This window comes from Phascolarctos cinereus, unplaced genomic scaffold (assembly GCF_003287225.1).
Source record: "Phascolarctos cinereus isolate Bilbo 61053 unplaced genomic scaffold, phaCin_HiC Scaffold_726;HRSCAF=1367, whole genome shotgun sequence".
NCBI classification, from domain to species: domain Eukaryota; kingdom Metazoa; phylum Chordata; class Mammalia; order Diprotodontia; family Phascolarctidae; genus Phascolarctos; species Phascolarctos cinereus.
The window spans coordinates 231065135-231087924 of record NW_027556098.1 but is presented as its reverse complement, the minus strand read 5'-3'; the positions used below and the strand labels follow the sequence as shown (position 1 = coordinate 231087924).

At 37.7% G+C, this 22790-nt stretch overlaps 1 protein-coding gene across 1 annotated transcript in view; it reads right to left on the bottom strand.

The window, feature by feature from the left end:
- PLA2R1 (phospholipase A2 receptor 1) overlaps window positions 1-22790 on the bottom strand; it is a 168344-nt gene that overhangs the window by 65986 nt on the left and 79568 nt on the right. Inside the window, 2 exon segments of the mRNA XM_021004945.2 lie at window positions 6804-6916; window positions 13218-13316. Of these exon segments, the coding sequence (XP_020860604.1) occupies window positions 6804-6916; window positions 13218-13316 (212 nt within the window).

The window sequence follows — 22790 nt, the reverse complement described above, 5'->3', positions numbered from 1 at the left end:
CATTCTTTATCACCTTAACCCTCAGAAATTCTTCTTTCCCTTACGTTACTGTGAGGACTGAGACCATGCAACATTAAATTGTTCGATTTGTCTCCTCTACTCCTTAATTCATCCTTTTCTGCTTTAGCTTTAGAGGAAGAAGTGATCCTGGTGCTTACCAAGGCTAACCCTTAACCTGTATCATAGATTCCTATATCTCATTTTCTTTATGATCTTTTTCTGTTAATCATCTCTTTCCACTAACGCACTTCCTCCCCTTCAATCTACAGGTATATTCAAGTCTCCTTCTCCTTAAAAACCTCACCTTAATCTTGACAGCCCCACAACGTTCTCTCTTCTTCTCACTGCTAAAAGAGTAGTTTATACTTGCTGCTTCATTTCCTTGCCACCCAGCTTCTCATAAAACCTTCGTAATTTGTCTTTATTCCTACCACACCATTGAAACTTCTCTTTCCAAGATCTCTGATGTCCTTCTTATCACCCAATCCAATGGCCTTTCAGTTCTTATACTTCCAGATATCCCTGCTGCATGGGATACTGTCTTTTCAATACCCTCTTCTGCCTTGGCTTCAGCAACACTGCACACATAATTCTCCTATTTCCTCTCAGTATCCTTTTTCTGATCTTTTTTTGCTCCTCATTCTCTCCTCCCATTCATTAAATCTGGATAGCCTCAAATCAGCCTACCCTTGTCCCTCTTCTGCCTTTGCATTCTTTCTTTTATTTCCATGGCTTCAATTATCCCCTCTATGAAGATTACTCTTAGTAAGTTATGAATGACAAAATGACAAACCATTCAGAGTGTACTTTCTTTCTTCCTATCTCTCTGTCTGTCTGTCTGTCTGTCTGTCTCTCTCTCTCACACACACACACATACACACACACACACACACACACACACACACACACAATTAGAGCTGCTGGATATAGATTTAACTTGCCCTAATAATAATTTCCTTTTTTCAAAAAGTGAAGGAAATGATAAGAGGAACTTCTATTTTAAACCTGATGCAGAGCCACATAGAGGAAGCTGTCTGCTTAAATGTAAATGATAAAGTGGCCACTCTATCTTGGGATTCAGGAGAGGAGAGGAAAGCCAGATATAATCTGAATGCCACTCTAGGTTTTGGGAGGGTAGATTTCAAAGGGTTCAGAGAAAAGAGAAGATGAATCCCAGAGCATAAAATTCTATAGGAGATGTTGGAACAGGAATACAAGTTTGAAAGCAAAAACAGTCACCATGCTAATGAGGAAGAAAAGGTGCAAGTGCTATTTAAAGACATCCATGCAGTTTCATAGAGCACTTACCAACTAGCTCATGCTTTTACCGCATCTCATTTCTGACCATACCACTCTGCTTCTAATGTATTCCCTCTAGCTCCAGCTTCCTTTCTTCTTACCTGGACTATTGACAACCTCCTAACTGGTTTTCCTCTCTAACTGGTCTATGCACTTCTTAATCCATCCTTTCTAACACTGATCAATAATCTTTTTTTTAAGCTTTTTTTTTTAACGCAATTGGGGTTAAGTGACTTGCCCAGGATCACACAGCTAATAAGTGTCAAGTGTTTGGTCTGAGGCCGCATTTGAACTCAGGTCCTCCTAATTTCATGGCTGGTGCTCTATCCACAGCGCCACCTAGCTGCCCCTAATAATCCTTCTAAAACAACAACATCCCCCTGTTTCTCCTTTTACTCAGGAGCCTTTAGTAGCTCCCCCTTGTCTACTGAATGGAATTTAAAATTCCTGATCCTGTCATTCAAAACCTTACGGTGATCTGGCTTCAACTTGCCTTTAAAGTTTTAACTCGTATTGCTCCTCTTTGCATTACCTCCATTCCAATTAAACTGCACAATCCTCTTCCTCCAACCTTATTCTGTCCCCTACCATGTCTGTACTGTCTGTGTTACTCCACATGCCTAGATGGAGGAAGAATGTCCTACTTTATTTCTATTTTTGAAGTTCTTTTGTTTCAAGTTCCAACTGGAATGCCACCTCTTCCATGACATTTTATTTGACTATTCCAGATAAAAAAGACCTCTCCACCCTCTAGCTCTCCTTTTATTTGGTCTAATCCTTGGTACTTAGCCCATTCTCCCTTGTATCCCCCATTATTTGGATATATGTCTTCTCCTCCCCCCAATAAACTTCTTGAAAGCAAAGTCTGTGTTATATCTCATAAAGCTCTTTCTGATAACCCCAGTTATTAGTGCTAGGTGGTGAAGTAGAGAGAGCTCTGGACTTGGAATCAGGAAGAACCGAGTTCAAATCTGTTCTCAGACCCTGGGAAAGTGACTTAATAAATTTGTGTTTCAGTTTCCTCATCTGTAAAATGGGAATAATAATAGCACTTAACTCCCAGGGTTGTTTAGAGGATAAAATAAGACAATATATATAAAATGTTTTGCAAACTTTAAAGTGCTATATAAAGATAGCTTTTATTTATTTTATATTTATACATATAGCTATTTATGGTTTATCTATTATCTATTTATTTATCCATCCTTATATATGTTTTATTCTCCTTTGTAAAATGTTAGCCGTTCAAAGGAAGGACTGTTGCATTTTTTACCTTTACATCCCCAGAACCAAACACCCTGCCTTGTACATAGTAGGCACTTAATTAGGGTTTATTCAATGGATTGAATTAAATATCTGTGTTTGCAGACTTAGCACAAATTCCTATTATTGAATACATGCCTACTGACTCTTGACCTCTGAGTCTAGCAGAACTCTGAAGCTGTGGCTGTTATATTTGATATGGTATTAGAAGAGAAGTATGCTATTACAGGAAATATCCTGAAATGGGTATGTGGGGAAGAAAAAAAATGACGGGACAAAGAAATCAAATATAAAGCTAAGATTAACTGATATGTTACAAGATCATTTCTATCTGTTGCTAAAGAGCTGCAGAGAATTAAATGTCACGTGGATTTTTAGTTGCCCAGTATTTCATGGCAGACTGATTCAAAACGTAGCTGTACGTGCAATGTGATAATCAGCCATGGCAACCTTGGGGCTCATATGAGTGCTTCTGCCTTTGCAGTCTCTCTACAAGCAGAGCATCAAAGCCTGAAAGATGTCTGTCAGCAATTTGTATAAAGGAGTAATTGTGTTACTCAGGATTAGGGCTCCATCTTCCTTCCCTTCTGTTCCTGAACAAAGGGTTAAAGAGAAAAAAAAAAAGCCAGGACTAAGAGTTGTCCAGATAACAAAAGAATTAAGTAATGTGGAGCAGGTGGTTCTAATTGTGCCCATCCAACCTGCCACTCACTTGTGCAGAAGGGTGGAAAATCCATTAGTCACTGAGCCAGGGTATGCTAGTGAGAGACAGGAGTGACTCTACCTCACTCAGGAAATCTGCAACAGGGAAAAATGACTGTCAAAAACACTGGTGGACAACTCCCCCAAATCACAGGTCTTTAGTGTCAAAAGAGACCTTAAAGGGCATCTAGACAAAACTCATTGTTTTACAGAGGAGGAAACTGAGGCCCAGAAAGATAAATTTGCTCAAAGTCACAGAGGGGGTTGCCTAGTTCTGTGGAACCACTGAGTGGAGCCTTCATTTTCTCCTAACTTTTCTCAATAAAAAGTTGTTATTAAAAATGTAAGACTCAAAGCCATAGTGATATTTCAATTCTGCAGCTAACATGTCCTTGTTTTAGACCTAGAGGCAGCTGGATGTGATGGAAAGAAGATATACTAGGGGAAGCTAGGTAGCACAGTGGATAGAGTACTGGCCCTGGAGTCAGGAGGACCTGAGTTCAAATCTGGCCTCAGACACATAACACTTACTAGCTGTGTGGCCCTGGGCAAGTCACTTAACCCCATTGCCCAGCCAAAAGAAAGAAAGAAAGAAAGAAAGAAAGAAAGAAAGAAAGAAAGAAAGAAAGAAAGAAAGAAAGAAAGAAAAAGAAAGAAAGATACACTAGGAGTCAGGAGAACCTGGGTTCTAAGTCTGTCATTGCCACTGATTAAGTGCATGACCCTCAGCAAGTTGACCTTACTGGGCCACAATTTCCACATCTGTAAAATGAGGGGCCTAGAGTAGATAATCAAAATTTGGCCTAGAGCTGGTTGGGCCTTAAAAAACAAACTTTCAAGAAAATCGAGCACAAAATTAAGAAATTTTGGTCTGCTTACATCACACCCCTTTGACAAATTTTGAAGATATCAACATACTAAAATGATCCTAACACCCTGAGAGGCAGCTTGTAGTGGTTCAAGGACTAGCCTCAGGGGCCAGTAAGACCTGGGTTCATACTGGCTGACACACATAGGTTGTGTGGCTCCATCACTTAACCTCTCAATGCTCTAACTTTTCAGTTGTGTTTTGGTCATGTCTGACTCTGTGACCCCATTTGGGGTTTTCTTGGCAAAGATACTGGAGTGGTTTGCCATTTCCTTTTCTAACTCATTTTACAAATGAGGAAACTAAGGCAAACAGGATTAAGTGACTTGCCCAGGGTCACACAGCTTGTAAGTGTCTGAGGCCAGATTTGAACTCAGAAAGATGAGTCTTCCTGATTTCAGGTCTGGCGCTCTGTGCACTATGGCGCCACCTAGCTGCCCTAAGCAATTCTGTAAGGCTACATACAAGTTGCAGGGAAGATGCCCAACTGTATTGATAGAAAGAGTTATTGACAGATAGAAGTTCCTCTGAGAGTTCTCTAGATCAAAGAAACCACAAGTGTATCCCTATCCCTGTCCTGCTATTTTATGACATCTTCATGTTGCTCCTACTTAGATTTTAGAGAATGAAGACTTTCAGCTTCATCTAGACAACCTTTGTGTGATCTTGGGCAAAATGCCCTAAGCCTCTCTAACAGTAATCATAATAACAGCATTTATTTGTAGGGTTTTTTAGAGTTTACAAAGTGTCTTATAAATATGACCTCATTTTATCCTCACAACATCCCTAGGTAGGTGTTATTATTATCCACATTTACAAGATGAGGAAATTGAGGCATACAGAAATCAAGTGACTTGTCCAGGTTTGCACAGCTAATAAGGATCTGAGGTCAAATTTGAACTAAGATTCTTCCTAACTCCAGGCCCAGTGCTCTATCCTCTTCACCCCCTGGCTGCCTAAATCCACAATTCTGCTCAAGAGTTATTTAATGAGGATTATCAAAATATTGACTCCAGGAGCACTCTTTAGTATCTGAGACCAGATTTGAACTCAGGTCTTCCTGACAATGTTTTAGCCACTGTGCCATCTAGCTAACTCTATTCTCTGACTAGAAATTTTAGGGGAGGTGCTGACCTGCATTGGTGGAGGGAGCTTCCTCACCTGGGAGTTCTCTATATAAATATAATCACAGGTCCAGTCCCTGTCCTTCGATTATCTTCATATGACTGAGTTTCATTTGATACTAAAATGTGGCCACTATATACATAGGTCTTGTCTTCCCAGTGAGATAGTAAGCCTTACCAGAGCAGGGACCATATTTTTAATTTTATTTTTATCTCCCATCATACTTGATACAGTGCTTCACTTACAGAGGATGTTTTTGTAACTGTTTAAGTGTTCATGTTACTTTCTTTTTGGTCAAAGAAAACAGCTTTGTTTTCTAATAGGATTAATTCTTCACTTCTAGGAGAAGGGAATCAAAGTGCAATTACTGAAAAAGTAACTTTGTAGATCAGGTTCCTTGACTAGTTCAAAAGCATGTGGAAGAATGAAACACGGTATATTTTTTGGACTTGGCCAATGCAGGAATTTGTTTTGTTTGACTGTATATATCTGTTACTGGGATTTTGTTTATCTTTTTTTTTCTCTTTTTCAATGGGTGTGGAGAGGGAAAAGAGGATGTGGGAGGAAAGAAAATCATTTTTTCCTTGATTGAAAAAATCAAAATCATTTTTAAAAAAAATTTGGAGTTGTGGGGCATAGGAAATCTTCCCACAACTTATGTAATTGCTAGATATATAAGCAAGTAGAATCTGAGGGACAAAATCAGCATGGGTTGTTATATTGCCTGAAGTCAGAGGTTAGAATGGTACCATGATTTTGCATTGGCCCCATTCTAGTGATTCTCCCAGTCAAAGGTTTTAGTGGTCAGTCTTTCAATGCCTTCCCCTTCTCCCTAATCATTGCTCCCCTTAGCATTTAGAAAAGGGACAACCAAGTCTGCAGCTATCATGCTCTTAATACTTTTTGTCATATATTAAAATGTTCTCATTTGTTAGGAGTTACACAAAAAGCATAAAAGGCACCCTTTCTTCTTCAATATCAAGAAGATACTTTTCCCAGGAAAGACTAGAATTAAGTTACAGTAGATGCTTAAGAGGTGATTGGTAGGTATTTGAACATTTCCATATTAGTCGTCATCTCCTTTTGATATCCCAACAATTTTTTAAAAATATGATTAGAATCAAGGAAAGTGTTATACTTAATGGAGAATAATTTTTAAATTGCATATTTGTTTTACACAGGCAAGTAATTAGGTAATGAAATCCAAAATTCAGCTGAATTTATTAACAGGGTTGGAAAGAATAGTATTAAGGCCCTGTAAAATACCTAATAAATCTTTATGGAATGTTAAGAGACTGAAATGTTAAAATATTTGCATTAGCATTTGTTACTATAAAATCAATTTGGGAATAGCCTTTTTATGATTTCAGCTAATCTCAGCCAAAGAAATTGATACTGTGGTGCAAAACAAGCATTTGTTTTTCATCAAGAGAGGATCACAAAACATCTGGAGCAGCTGGAGCTGATCTCTTGCTCTAGCAAAGGCCTCTTTTTTTTTTTGGCTTGGTGTCGCAGTTGTGTTTCTGTTAAAAAAGTATTATTCTACCTGTTGGTAACTGTTACAAGTGAAGGAGGACAGTAATAGCCACTGGAAGCGTGTTCAAAACTTCGACGGATTGGGTCAATTTTGTAACAAAATCCACCATGTCTTTCCCATCCCTTAAAAAAGGAAATATAAAATCAAGGAAACAACAGTGATTTGGTTATCAAGTAAGAGCCCTTCTAAACTCAGCTCATTCACGACTTCTTATGACTTCCTTTTCTATACCCAAAGTCCCATCTGCAAATTGTCTCCCAGCTTTTATGTCCATATCCAGAACAATCTAATGTCATTTAGTTCTTACTCTATCGATTCACTGTCATTAACATTATAGTTATTTGAGGCACTATCTTGAAACTTGCCAAAAGCAAATGAAAATGGAGGAAATCACTCCCCTTCTCCACCTCCCCAAACCCCCAACAACAAATAAAACACCACAGAAATGGAAATCAGATCAAACCTGATCCTTGGATTGCTTTTTTTGTTTGTTTCCTACCTTGGAAAAGGTTAAGAGATAGCATGGCAGCCCTATCAGAATGCATGCATTTCCACATAATTCCAGGAGTGAGTGGTGACAATCATTTATTTCTCCCCCTCTCTTACCCTCTCCTGCCCAAGAGAATGGAATAATGTCATTTTACATCTTTTCTTCAGACTTAAGTAGTCTACAAGTGATTCACAGAGAAAATTTCAGCTACGGATAAGGTAATGGAGGAGGAAGGGGCAGATGCCTCTATGATAGGGTTTTTTATTTTTTCACTGTTCTCTTCTATCTATGATCTCTTGCTATTTTCCCCTCCAATAAATATGTGAAATGGGAAAGGATTAGTCCCCATATTACAGGTGAAGAAACTAAAGCCCAAAGAGTTAAGGAAATTTGCCAAACTAGTTAATGGCAGAGCAGGGATTAGAAACCAATAGTAATCCCATTCCCTTAGTTGTCTATTGAATGCAAAAAGGTTGAGGGGAGAGCTAAAATAGCTGTCCCTTCGGTAGAAGAAAGGTGAACTTTGCCCTCCCCCTCAATCAAAATTGATGGCCCCAAATGGACATGACACAAACTCTGAAATGTGACCTCCTTCTTTAACAGTTCAATGTAGGTGAAATACTGTCATTACTCTCTTCTTTTTCAACTGAGATTTGGAGAATTTTCCTTAATTGAATAAATTCTCTTACGGATGTAGGAATATTCTGTGCTTGCCATTTTTTAAACCCTCTTCCCTTTGTACTCTGCCATTACTTCTTGCTTTTTATCAGATCATATATAACACAATTTATAGTACAATTCTTGGCAAATGTCTTTGTCTTGTAGTAAATTACAGAAAACCCAACTTTAGAAATAAGCTGTTTCAGTTTGGAACATTATCATTAAGTGAGTCATGGATTACAAAAGCTCACTCATCCATCTATCTATCCATCCAACTACTTACTCTTTTCATGGCTTCACATTTCCTGTTCCTGACTCCCCCAGACTTCCTCCCCCACCTCCACCCCATTCCATTCTCGGCATAGCGCCAGATTCCTCACACAACAGAGGTTTAAAGTAGACAGGGTTAAGTGGGGGAAGGGAAGTCAAAGACTCCATTTGGATTTAGATGGGCAGGCCAAGGAATTTTGACAATTTGACCTTTTTTGACCAAGTATTCCCTCTTCATTAGCCATTTTTAGATGAGGAGAACTGATAGAGTGCTTAGCTAAATAAAAGCAAAACTCAAGAGCTGCGTCAATTTGATAAAAGGGAAAAGGAAAAGTAATAAGAACAATGAAAGCCTATTGGCTGCAGGCTGGTGTCTACCCAGGGAAAGTGAAGAGGCAGTCTGATCATATCTGCTAGTATTCTTTGCATTGTTCTACGTAGATAAGTGGTTACTAAATGCTTTTAAATAATAACAAAGATGTGGAAACAATTATCCATGTCATTCATGTCAGCAAAACTGGTATAGAGGAAAAAGTAATTTTTTAACCTAAAATCATCAGAGTGATTTTCTGAATTGATTCAGTAAAGTTTATGGAAAAGGGATTCAAACAAATGGCTACAAGGATGGGAAATATTTAAATTATATTCATAATAAAAAAAAGTATATCAGTGAGCTACAAATATATTAGGGCACTGAATCTACAAACACTGACAAAGCTGGTCTGAGGGGAAAGAAGATGGGGAGCAAAATTATCAAACACCAACAGTAGTCATGCAAATTCTAATTCTACTATGGGAGATACGTATCTCCTTTAAGAATGGGGAAAAAATGAAACTAAAAAAGTTTGGGAAGGTCCATTATTCCTTAGTAGTGCTTAGCGCTAATCAACCCAATAGCTGTATACAATTAGATGAATGTCAGATAAAATGTTGGTATCATACAGCTAGAGCAGGGGAAAAAAACCAGATTGTTCTCTGAAACAAAAATTAGTGCACAAAAGGGAGAAATCCGTATTGTCTGTTATGACTAGAATGTAAACAACTGGGATAGAAGGGGGAAAAAAAGACAATGCCTCATTCGAGTTTCTGAGCAGTTTGAGCAGGAAAAAAAATTTCCAACAACTAAAAGATCTGAATCCTGCAATGTCTACATTCCTGAAGATCTGTATATACCAGCTGTTGGTGTAACTATCAACGTATACATATACATATTATGTGTGTGTGTGTGTGTGTGTTTGTGTGGAGGTTTTTATATGGAGGTTCAACCTATGTTAATATTTAAGATGTACCTGCACAAGATCAAACACCCAAATGTTTTCAAACATCAAGTGTTGTCTTCAGCGTAATGTTTATTATTGTTTATCCACAGCTGTTTATCCACTTAGTCCACTGAGTATCCAGCGGAAAGAAACAGAATTAAACAAATATAAAAATATTTGCTTTTACAAACAAATTTGTTTTTGAATTTGTGATTTTGATCCAGAAATATATGGTGTTATTTCACCTCTCTGGGACTCAGTTTCCTTATCTACAGAATGAGTTAAACTAATCTCTGAAGCAGCTAGGTTGCACAGTAGAGGGCTGGGCCTGGAGTCAGTTAGACTTGAGTTAAAATGTGACCTCAGACACTTAACTAGCTGTATGACCCTGTGCAAGTCACTTGACTCTGCCTCAGTTTCCTCAACAATAAAATCAGCTGGAGAAGGCAATGGCAAGCCATTCTAGTATCTTTGCCAAAAAAACCTCAAATGAGGTCACAAAGATTCAGACATGACTGAAACGACTGAACAACAAAATGACAATCTCTAGCTGTGAGAAATGATTATTAGTAACCAATATCTTAGGGAGATTCATAGCTCCCCCACTTCTTATAAAGTCTTGATTTTAAGTTCAGTTCTTAAGGACATTATTAATGATGAGACTGGGCTCACTTTCCTATTCAATGCCCCACCCTGGCGGAAGCTATAGTGTTCATTCTTTGAATTGATTCCCTAAAGCTATGGGTGGTCTGGTATAGAAATACCTTCCCTATCCAAGAGATACTCAGCCCTTCATTTTAATATAGTCTACCTCCAATCACAATTCCAATCAGATTTGATTGCTGTTTGATGGACCACCTACTGTTTTGAAGAGTATATAAACTGTGAGCCCTGCCTACCATGATTGTCTTTGGTCTGAGAGAGATAGCCAAATGACCATCTTTTTATCAACAACCTTTTGGCCTTATTAATAAAAAGGTTACATTACTCATAAACTATGTCTCTCTAACCTTTTAAATGTCACATGGCTCAATAATTCTGACCTCAAATATGCACACATATGCATGATGCATGCTCGCGTGTGTGTGTGCGCGTGCGTGTGTGTGTGTGTGTGTGTGTGTGTGTGTGTGTGTGTGTGTGTGTATTCTGGTATATGTATGGGAGGAGAAAAGGCAGATTTTAAAATAAAATCTAAGCAAAGTTCCCCAGGTGTGAGTTTTTAAAGGGAGGTTACAGTGGGGCAGTGGAATGACCAACGGTTCAACTTCTGTTCATTATTTACTACTTGTATGACTCTGGGATTCACCCACCCATAAATTGAAGGGTTTGGATATCTGTCCTCTAAAAGCCCTTCCAGTTCTAAATCTGTGATCTGTCTTAAAATAATGGCATAAATCTGTACAAATTATAGGAGAATTTATTTTATGTTTGCATAAAAACCCCCCAGCAATTTGAGAGAACAAATGATATACATTTAGAAAATGTCTGAGAAGGTTTTGAGATATAATCTGTGGCCATGAGAGAGAAACACACTTACTTGTAGATGTGTGCAGCCCCTGAACCTGACTGCATTAGTATCATGAGCTAAACATTTACAGGTAGACTTGGCAAAAGGAGCAAACTAGGCCAAATGTATCTATTAGGAAGAAAACCTGTATTTGACCACCATTAATGAAGGTAAAGAAATCTATATCCACAAGATTCCAAAATCTATTTTTTGAAATCTGATTTGTTAGTTCTAACCACTGAACTCAAATCTTGAAACATCCACATTCCTGGAGATCCATCTATATGGGGTGTTCCATATGCTAAAGAATATGTACCAAAAGGATATGTGAAGATGAGTGTTATGAAGCATTTCTAACTTAAACTGTCCCTCTACAAACTCCCTCCCTCCCTCTCTCTCTGTCTCTCTCTCTCTCTCTCTCTCTCTCTCTCTATATATATATATATATATGTATGTATATGTATATGTGTATATGTATATGTGTGTATATATATGTATGTATGTATATATAATCTGTATCTATATCTTCATCTATAGCTATATTCACATATTTTCTATATATACATGTAAGTTTTGAAGAGAGAGAGACAGAGAGAGACACAGAGAGAGAGAGAGAATGAACATATAGCTAGGTAGTGCTAGACCTTGAGTCATGAAGACTCGAGTTCAAATACAGCCTCAGATACTTCCTGGCTGGTCAACTTGACTCTGGTCAAGTTACTTAGCCTCTGTCTGCCTCCATTTCCTCATCCATAAAATAAGGATAATAATAGTACCTCCCTACTACAGTTGCTGTGAAGATTAAATGAGGTAACATTTGTAAAATGTTTTTCAAAACTTAAAGTGCTATATAAACTGCTATTATTATTATTGATAGTAATAATAATAATAATTACAGTGCTTTCTAAGATCATACGCTGAAGAGAAGGTGCTGACTCATACTAGTAAGGGAATTCTTCCTTACTGGGAATTTATTTTTATGTGCTAATGAAATTTATTTCATCATTTATATGCTGATAAAATCACGTATCTGGTTTTAGTATGTATATGTGTACCTGTATATGCACACATATGTATAGATGTACACATATATTTATTTATTATCTGTCTGTCTATCTATCTCTTAGCCAAATAAAAACAAAACCTAAAAGCTGAGCCAATTTGAGAAAAAGGAAAAGGAAAAGAAATAAAGCTTACTTGTTGTGGGTCAGTCAGTGTCTATCCAGAGACAGTGAAGAGGCAAGAGGATTTGATCTGTTAGTACCCTTTCTAGCACCACAGAAGTAGGTGATCAGTAAATGCTTTTTATTAATGATGAAAATGTGGCAACAATTATATGTCATATAAACAGTCTAAAACTGCTATAGGGGAAAAATTAATTTCATCAATATAAGGAATATTCAGTGAGGAAATTCCCCTTCTTCCTCTTCCTCTACCCTCTCCCCCCAATGCCACTTGACAGCTTATCTCTAACTTAGAGGCTTAGAAAGCTGTCTGGGACACTAAGAGATTAAGTGACTGACTTGCTCCTGGTCACAACTAACATTCATTTAAGGTCAGACATAAACTTACATCTTCCTGATTCCAAGGCTCCCCTCCCCGCAGCCATTACACCATGCCTATGTTCCTGATAGTTGTAATTCAGTATCTAAAACATACTTCAATTATGATAATAGCTATAACTTTCCTATCTTATTTTCATTTTAAAAAACCATATAAATAATTTGTCTTCCATTTGCCAATAGACCATAAATGTTATAAAAATTTCTGGCCTTTTGATTGCTTTATTTTATCCAAACACATTGAATGACAGTCCCCTCACTCTATTTATATTTTCTGCAAGTGAAAGGAATATAAGAGTGCAAGTATAACGGCTCCCTCCCCTGATCAAAGGGAATGCCTCCTTTTCCCTCTGCCTCTGTACTTGAACTATGAAAACCATGTGTGAGATGAGGTATCATGTAACACTCATTATTTGTACAGATGGGAGAAGAAAATCATTTAAATTTCTGATCTAGAAAGCAACGGAAATTTAGGTCACAAGTGTCAACAAGGCAACGATCCGTAAAGATAGTCTTCAAAAAGTTGTAAATCTTTCACGATTTTCTGATTCATTTGTATATTGGTTTTTTTTAATCACACACTCATATAATTAGTACCTCTTGTAAAAAAGGATAATAATTTCAAATGACTATGTCAAAAGGTCTTTATGCATAAATGATGTTACACAGACTTACCTCATGACAGCCTGATTTAGCTTCAGAAAGGACATATCCAGGTTTTTTACAAATGTATGACATTTCTTCTTCACAGTTTTTAACTTTCCACTGTCCCTCCTGGATAAAATAAAAATGCAAGATGTGTTACTTAACACTCTTATGGTAATAAAACTCCCTTCCAACTCTAATCTATGATTTTATTTACATAGGCTTTAAGGTTTGCAAAGCACTTTCCTTATAGCAACCTTGACAGGTAGTACATGTATAGTCAATTCTCGATTTTCATGGGCATAATATTCCCAGAAAATGGCACAAAAGTAAAAAATGCTAATATTGATACATTAAACCTATGGGAGATAGGGGGTTGGGTTCCCACAACCACCAAAAACTATAATCTTTCACTAAATACTGCTGAAATACACTTCCGCATACAATTCTTCATAACATAACATTAATCTCGATAATATGTACATTTCCTTTTTTAAATTTAATTTTATTAATTTTTTGTTATATTTTAAGTTCCAGGTTGTTTTCCTCCCTCTCTCCCCATCTCACACTAGAAAAGCTACCTTTTTATATATGTATGTGTGTATATACACACATTATATATGTATACACATATACTTATACGTATACATATATATATGTATATATATATATATATATATATATATATATATATGTGTGTGTGTGTGTGTGTGTGTGTGTGTATGTATAACCATTTAACCATAAAACCATAGTATGCATACTTCTATTTCTCAGTTCTTTCTCTGGAGGTGGATAGCATCTTCCTTCATAAGTCCTTTGTAGTTGATGTGAATATTTATAATACTCAGAATAGCTCAGTCATCCACAGTTATTCTTTGAACAATATTGTTGCTACAGTATACAATGTTCTCTTGATTCTGGTTCTGCTCATTTTACTCTTCCTTATTTCATGCAAGTCTTTCCATGCCTTTCTAAAATCAACCCACTCATCATTTCTTACAGCACAGTAGTATTCCATCACAATCAGATACGACAACTTGTTCAGCTATTTCCCAATTGATGGGCATCCCCTCAATTTCCAGTTCTTGGCCACCACAAAGAGAGCTGCTTTAAACATTTTAGAACACCTAGATTCTTTTCTGTTTTTCCCTAATCACCTTGGGAAATGGTCCTAATAATGTTATTGCTGGGTCAAAGGGTATACACAGTTTTATAACTCTTTGGGCACGATTCCAGATTGCTCTCTAAAATGGTTAGATCAGTTCACAGTTCCACCAGCAGCGTATTAGTGAACCAATTTTTCCCACATCCCCTTCAACATTTGTCATTTTCCCCTTCTAAGCTTTCAGCCAATCTGATAGGTGCTGGATGATATATCCAAGACGTTTTAACTTGCATCTCTAATAATAGTGATTAAGAGCATTTTTTAATGTGACTATATATAGCTTTGATTTCTTCATCCAAAAACTGCCTATTCATATCCTTTGATCATTTATCAATTGGTGAATAATCCATATTTTTATAAATTTGAAAAAGTTCTTTATATGTTTAAGATATGAGACCTTTATCTGAGAAACTCTTAAAATTCCTTTCCTCCCCAATTCTCTGCTTTCCTTCAAATCTTGGCTACCTTGGTTTTATTTGTACAAACCCTTTTTAATTTAATGGTAGCAAAATTATTCATTTTATACCTCACAGTGCTCTCTACCTCTTGTTTATTTATAAATTCTTATCCAATCCATAAGTTCGATGGGTAATATGTTCCATGTTCTTCTGTTACACTTATATCTCCTTTTGTATCTAGGTCATGTGTCCATTTTGACCTTATCTTGAGAAATGGAATAAGATATTGGTCTATACCTGGTTTCTGCCGGACTGCTTTCCAGCTTTCCCAAAAACTTTTACCAAATAGTGAGCTCTTATCCCAAAAGATTAAGTTGTTATATTTGTTAAACACAAGGTTACTATAATATTTACTACTATGTATTGTATGCCTATTCTGTTCCACTGATCCACCTTTCTATTTCTCAGCCAGTACCAAATAGTTTTGATAATTACCATCTTATAATACAGTTTAATATCTGATACTGCTAAACCATCTTCCTTTACTTTTTTCATTAGTTCTTTGATATTCTTGACCTTTTGTTCTTCCAAATGTATTTTGTTACTACTTTTTTCTATCTTAATAAAAAAATGTTCTGGCAATTTAATTGAGATGGCATTGAATAAGTAAATTAATTTAGGAAGAATTGTTATGTTCATTATATTGGCTCTGCCCACTCATGAACAATTAACATTTCTCCAATTATTTAAATCTGACTTTATTTGTATAAAAAAGTGTTTTGTAATTATGTTCATGTAATTCCTGGATTTATCTACATTTGTATACTCCCGGTATAATACGTCCTTTTCCTAACACAGTAACCATAAAATAACCCATAAAATGCAGGGAAGAAGAGAGACAACACTGGAATGGGGAAGGAGAGAAGAAGTAGAGGGTAGTGATCTCAGAAGATCCCCAAGGTCAAAAAGGGAAAGTGTTAACCTGCCATCTGTTTCCCGATGAAAAGCACATGCTCTGGAGTGAGTTGCCAGCTTCCCCTGATGCCCATCAGCAGGGGAAAGGGCTAGGGTGACCACCATCTAATTTACCTGCAAACTCAGCTGCTTTTCCATTTTTTCAATTCCCATCTCTTACTTGAGAGGTTACTTTAGCATTTTCTAGAGCTGATTCACAAACACTTTTACAAATTCTCTCCTCCTTTCTGCAGATATAAGGAATCATTGATTCACTAACACCAAACTCAAGACCAACAGTAGCTGCAGATTTTCATGGCACAGAGTTTATCTAACATCTTTATTATCTCACTAAGCTGCATCACTGACATGGTATACTTGGGTTTAGAGCTCAGAGACCCTGCACTATGCTTTGGGAGCATCACTACAACACAAAACTTGACTTACAAAGGCAACAATGAAAATATGCATCAAATGCATGGGAAATGCTTAACTCTGCAACAGTAGGGTGATAAGACCAGTGAAGCTCCTAGTAGGTTACCAGCCTCTCCACAAACTTGTGTGCACAGCACCTCTCATTTTTTTCTTCTACTGCACATGGCCACAAATGTGCACTCTTGCCAACAGGAAAGTGAAGATGAGGTTACTAATAAAATCACTCGAATGCTTGAAGTCCTGAAAGTTAAACGTGTGAGTGTTGATGACTGACTGACTCTATATTAACTCCATTTTACAGACGAGGAAAATGTCACTCTTAACAATTACGTGATTTGGCCATGATCACACATGTAGTACCAGTGCTGCCTCCTCTTGCATCCTGGTCTCCAGAAAAGCTAACCCAAGTTTAAGATCCTTTATGGGTCAACACCTACTCAAAAACCAGAGCTCAAAGAATCCTACTGATATGTTTACTTCTACTAGTCAGGCAGAAAACACATTAATTTTAAAAAAAGACATTTCATCAAATAGCATTAGCAAATCAATTGACGAGAAAGATCTTTACGCACAAATGGAATGCACTGTACCACAGACTGCCAAACCACTAATAGAAGAGGGCATGTGTATACAGAGAACACACATGACCAAGGATCCCACACAGGGCCACGCCTGAAGAGGCACATAACGGGAACCTGAATAATCAGGGCAATTCTATTTTTCTGTGGTGCAGGCTGGCCAACGTCCTTTGGAGATATCACTGTGCTACTCTTAGGTGGATGAATTTTCTCTGCTGGACATTACATTTATAGGCTGAGCATGTCTCTACTCTTCCCTGGGTGGGTGGGGCATGTTGTTTCATCTGAGCATTTCTGGTTACCAAATTGATCTCCATTCCCATCTCCTGAGCTTTAGCTCTTCAGGGCCCTCTACTGACCCTCTGTCCCCATTTACTCAGGTGTGACTAGAAGCATCTCCCTGAGCAGGGCCAGATATCAGCTCTTCAGTCCCTAAATGAGGCTATGAGACATGACACTTAGCCTTAGCTAGGCTAAGCTAAGCATCAAGCTAGGCTAAGATTAAGTCTACTTTTTTTTTAATTACCTGTGTCTGATAATACTTTGAAATCCATGATTGGTGGTTCAGAAAACTATTACAGAATTAGAAATTTCCTTTAAACCCCCATTCAGCCCCACAAGGGTAATCCTATGGCCCTCAAACCCAATTTGGGGACCACCAAAAAATAACACCTGGAGCTATGTGGAGACTTTTTTAGCCCCAAGATCCCATCCAATTGATGAGCAGATCAACTTAAGCAAGAAGAAAAACAAAGAAGGCAGGTTCACAATCCTTCACTCTTCTGGTTCATATTCCTCCCTTATTATATATAACTACCAGTAATAAATAAAAACAATTTGACTTTTGTGCTGTATTCTGGCTAAAGAAAAAAAAACTTTTTTGTCTCCCTAAACATAACTAAGGAAGTAACTGAGGTAGAATTTGAACCCAAACCCCTAGCTAAGAAGGCATACTATACACTGACTCACACCCTCTCAGTGACCACATTATATTGGAGAAACTGAAAACTAAGGATAAATGGTTCTTCTTTAGTTATTTTCAGTCGTGTCTGACTCTTTGTGATCCCTTGGGGTTTTCTTGGCAAAAGTACTAGAGTGGTTTGCCATTTATTGATCTAGGTTATCTTACAGATGAGGAAACTGAGGCAAATAAGGTTAAATGACTTGCCCAGGGTCACATACCTAGTGTCTAAAGCCGCATTTGAACTCATGAAGATGAGTCTTCCTGATTCCAAGCTCCACTGGGGCCTACCTGCCCTCCTCCCTCTCACTCCCTTCTCTATTACTGTAGAAGGCAATACCATCCTCCAATCCCTCAGGTTTGCAGCCTAGGTGCCCTAACTGCTCTCACATAGATTGATATTTCGTATATATTCCTCTCGTAGGAGACAGGGTTTAGACAGCCCTCTTACAATGGGAAGACACCTGCCTACAAGCTTGGGATCCCTCTCTAGCAGGTCTACTAGAGCACTCTGCTCTGAGGCAGAAGATATAAAGTCCCTTCATAGAAACCAAAGATAGCAATAGCTCACTTCTGGCTAATTAAGACTAGTGCCTTCCCTCTGAGATTATCTCTAATTTATCTAGTGTCTAGTTTGCATGTATGTAGTAGTTTACATGCTATCTCCCCCACTACAAAGTAAACTCCTTGAGAGCAGGGATTGTTTTTGCCTTTCTTGGTATCCTTAGCTTTTAGGACAGTGCAGGCTGTGGCACACAGTAGGTGCTTGATAAATTCTTGCTGATGGCTTAACTTGACTTAAAGGAGTTATACTGTCTTTGTCTCTTCCTATTTCCCCTTCCCTCATGACTGCAAAACTATGGGCTTGCTGACTGTTTGTATGAGGGGGCAGGGGACATATGACTTGATTAGAACTAAAATACAATTCCCAAGAAAGATGTGTACCTTATGATGGGATTTCGTATTCTTTATGAGGGGTATTATTTTGCAAAATCCTTATAGTTATTTGTGGGCTTAATTCCTACTGCACTGGCTGCAAATGCCAAAATAGTATAATATTCTCAACTTTTGATTTAACTTGTTACAAGGATAAGGTGTTATGACCTAGTTTTATAGAATTTCAAATGTGTATGTAGACATAAAAGAATATCTGGAATATGGTAATAATTTTAATAAACACACTAAAATTCACTTTTTTTGCACACTTTTGGACCCCTTTCTTGCCACTTTACTTTAGGAAAGTAGGAAAATTCCTTTTCACTTCACTCAGTGCTAACCCTGAACAAGCTGAGATTAGGGTACTTTCCCCAAAGGATGATGAGGTTGTGAAGTGGGCATTGGAATGGTGAGTTTGGAAACTAGGGAGATAGCTTGTGTTTTGGTGGTATCATCAGTAATTTGTGGGGTGGGGACACAAACATTTCTAGATGTTTCTTTCACACACACTGTTCCCAATATCCAGCTGATTTTTAGGACCGGATAAATTTAAAACAAGAGGATTTAGAGCGAGAAAGGAGAAAATATAAACTCTTTGAAGACAGAGATTATTGCATTCATTAATATCTCCACTGCTTGGCTCATAGCATTTTATAAATGCTTGTTGAAATAAAAACATTTTAAAAATGGGACAGAAGAGAGCAAAAGGAAGTTCAGAAGGAAGCACAGGTATAATAGTAGCTAGCATTTACAAAGTGCTTTAAGGTTTGCAAGATGCCTTACAAATGTTATCTCATCTGATATATGCCTTGGAGGTAAGTTCTATTATTATCTCCATTATACAGATGAGGAAACTGAGGCAAAAAGAGATTAAGGGACAGCCCAAGTCACAAAGCTAATAAGTATCTGAGGCATGATTTGAACTCAGGTTTTCCCCACTCCAAGTTCAGCATTCTAGTCACCACTGAGGTATGTAGGATATCTTTGAAAGTAATATGCTGAATTTACTGAGTACTTATAAAACAAAAACAAAAATAAAACAACCCAAGCTATATGGAAGAGATTCATGGATTAATATTCAATCCTTTTTTAATATTTTCTTTTGCATATGTAACTATTTTTGTTCTTTCGCATCTAATTTCAGAATAAAACACAAAATAAATAGTTTTCAACTAATTGACCTTAGGGGCAGCTAGGTGACATGGTAGATAGAGTGCCAGGCCTAGAATCAGGAAGAATCAAGTTCAAATTCAGCCTTAAACATTTACTAGCTGTGTGACCCTGGGCAAGTCACTTAAGTTTGTTTGCCTCAATTTCCTCATCTGTAACATGAACTGGAGATGGAAATGGCAAACCATTTCAGTGTCTCTGCCAAGGAAACCCCAAATGGGGTCACAAAGAGTTGGACACAACTGAAAATGACTAAACAACAACAATAACTTGACCTTTGAAATTACTTATATGTCCTTGGACACATCTTTAACCTGCCTCAATTCTCCCATGTAAAAAGAGGAGGTTGGACAAGGTGGTCTTAGTGGTGCTTTTTAGTTTTAGATCAATAAGTTTATCAGTTTCATTTTACATATGAGGAAGAATGACTTGCCCAAGGTCACACAGGTATCCAGTTGTATAACCATGATGCAAACTCTTTTGATTTCAGGCATAGTTGTTTGCCTATACCATGATCCAAAATAGGAAGAGATTTTACTTTGGATCTAGCACAAACCACCATTTCTAGGTGCAAAAAAATAAACAAGTGGAAGAGTTTAACTTAATGCTGACTGTAGCAAAGCACTGGGTAAGGAAGATCTAAAGTTAAGTCCTGGCTCTGATACTTACTAGCATCAACAAAAACTCAATCCCTGTGGGCCTCAGTCTCCTCATCTGTAAAACAGACATAATAATATCTTGTTCACCTCATGGAATTGTCAAGGGGGGGAAATGCTTTATACCCTGTAAAGTCAGAATAATCATAATCTGAGGAAAATAAAACACATATGAATGTAGTGCTTAAAGTTTGCAAGGTCCTCTATTAATGCGAGTTGTTGTTCAGTAACGTCTGACTCTTTCTAACAGGTTTCTCTTGGCAGAGATACTGGAGTAGTTTGCCTTTTCCTTTTCCAGCTCATTTGACAGAAGAGGAAACTGAGGCAAATAGGGTTCAGTGACCTGCCCAGGGTTACATAGTAATAAGTGCCTAAAGCTGGATTTGAACTCAGAAAGATGGGTCTTCCCGTCTCCAGGCCTAGCACTCTACCCATTACACCATCTACCTGCCTGAGCTATTAGTACCCACTGTCACAGCCTTCGTTCACACTAAGGCCTAAATATGTAATACTACCTTAGAGCAGGTAGCCTTCCCAGGGAGGATTTCCATCATTTCCATCATTTCCATCATTCCAGATGAAATGGTCCATCTATGATCAGTCAGAATCTTAAAGGAACTCGAAGCTGTAACTGCAGCAGCCACCAGCAGGTGGGGGGCCAGCTGCTCTGTCTACCACCATAGCCTTTACCCTTTATGACAGCCTGTCCAACTTCTTGTCCACTGGTTAGGCATAAACTTAGGCATCTATGTTGACTGAGTAATCTGTTCATTATAAAGCTACCTGTTAAAAATAGAGCTTTGCTTCTTAGAAATAGATTAATTGTTGTGTTTACTCATTTCATAACTGCCATTTTGCCAGAAAATGAACCATGAGTGAGCACAGTTGCAGCATTAAAGGAAGAAAACAAATTCATCAAATACTTAACAATATGTTTATGGCTCAGTGCTAGGTGCTTGAGGGAGAGGGACATATAAAAATGAATAAGAAAGCCCTGCCTTCAGAGAGCTTTCAGTCTGGTAAGTGAAATAGATGTGCTTGGAAATGTTTAATAACTGAATCTCTGAAAAAAATATGCATGACATACTTTAAAGTTTAATCTGCATTATCATCTCTTTTCCCATTACTTTCTTAACTCTAGACAACCAATAAAACAATAAATCAAGCCCTGATTTGTATCATTTGATTTCTGAGGCATAAAAAATGCTCATGCTGAAAATTTTACAATTGCCTCCCAACAGCCCCCTTGAGCTGGCTTCAGCACACTGCTGGGTAAGGTATCACTGGCTCTACTAAATTCAGTTCAGCAGACCTACTAAGTATAAGGTACAGTGCTAGGTCTGGGGATAGTGACTAAAAAGATGAAAAACAACATAGGCCCTGCCATCATGGAGCCCCTCTTTTTTTAAGCACCCGAGGTGAAGTGACTTGCCCAGGGTCACAGCTAGTAAGGAACTGAGACCAGATTTGAACTCAGGTCCTCCTAATTTCAAGGCCGGTGATCTATCTTAGGTGTCTCACCCTTCCTTCTTAAAAATAAAACTACTAAGTACTGGCCTCCTTGCTATCCCTCGAACAAGACATTTCATTTCCCGACTTGTGTATTTTTACTGGCTGTCCCCCATGCCTGGAATTCTCTCCCTCCTCATCTTCATCTCCTGGCTTCTTAAAAGTCTCAGATAAAATCTTACCTTCTGCAACAAATCTTTCCCAATCCCCCTTAATGTTATCTTCCCTCCAATTTACTGTGGACAACCTTGTCTGTACATGGTACTTGCATGTTGTCTACCCCATTAAAATGTGAACTCCTTTAGGGCAGAGACTGCTTTTGCTGTCCTTCAAAGTAATAGCAATAGTCATTGTATTAATATAATTACTATGTAATAGTAATGTAGTCAATGTAGTAATGCAATAGTCATAGCAATCTGTCTGGCACACAGTAAGTATTTAATAAAAGCTTGTACATCTGGCTGACTGCTGTCAGCAAACACCCAGGACTATCAAATAGAAACTGGAAATATCATTAGGAAGTAAGGTTATTTTTAATTAGTTCAACATCAGTGAAAAATCCACTGAAAAATATAGCATCTAATAGACTAAATTCAGAGATGTGGCAAGACCTAGCATAGACAGAACCATCACTTCTCAGAGTTGGAAGGAAATTCAGAGGTCATTACCAAACAGGAATCTCCTCTAACGCATCTCTAACATATGTTTGTCCAATCTTAAATTAAAATTCTCCAACGTTAGGGGAACTCTTTCCTTCCTGAGGCATCCTAGTCTATTTTTCCAGATAGCTGTAATTCTTAGGAATTTTTTCCTCATTTAGAGCCAAAATCTACTACCTCTT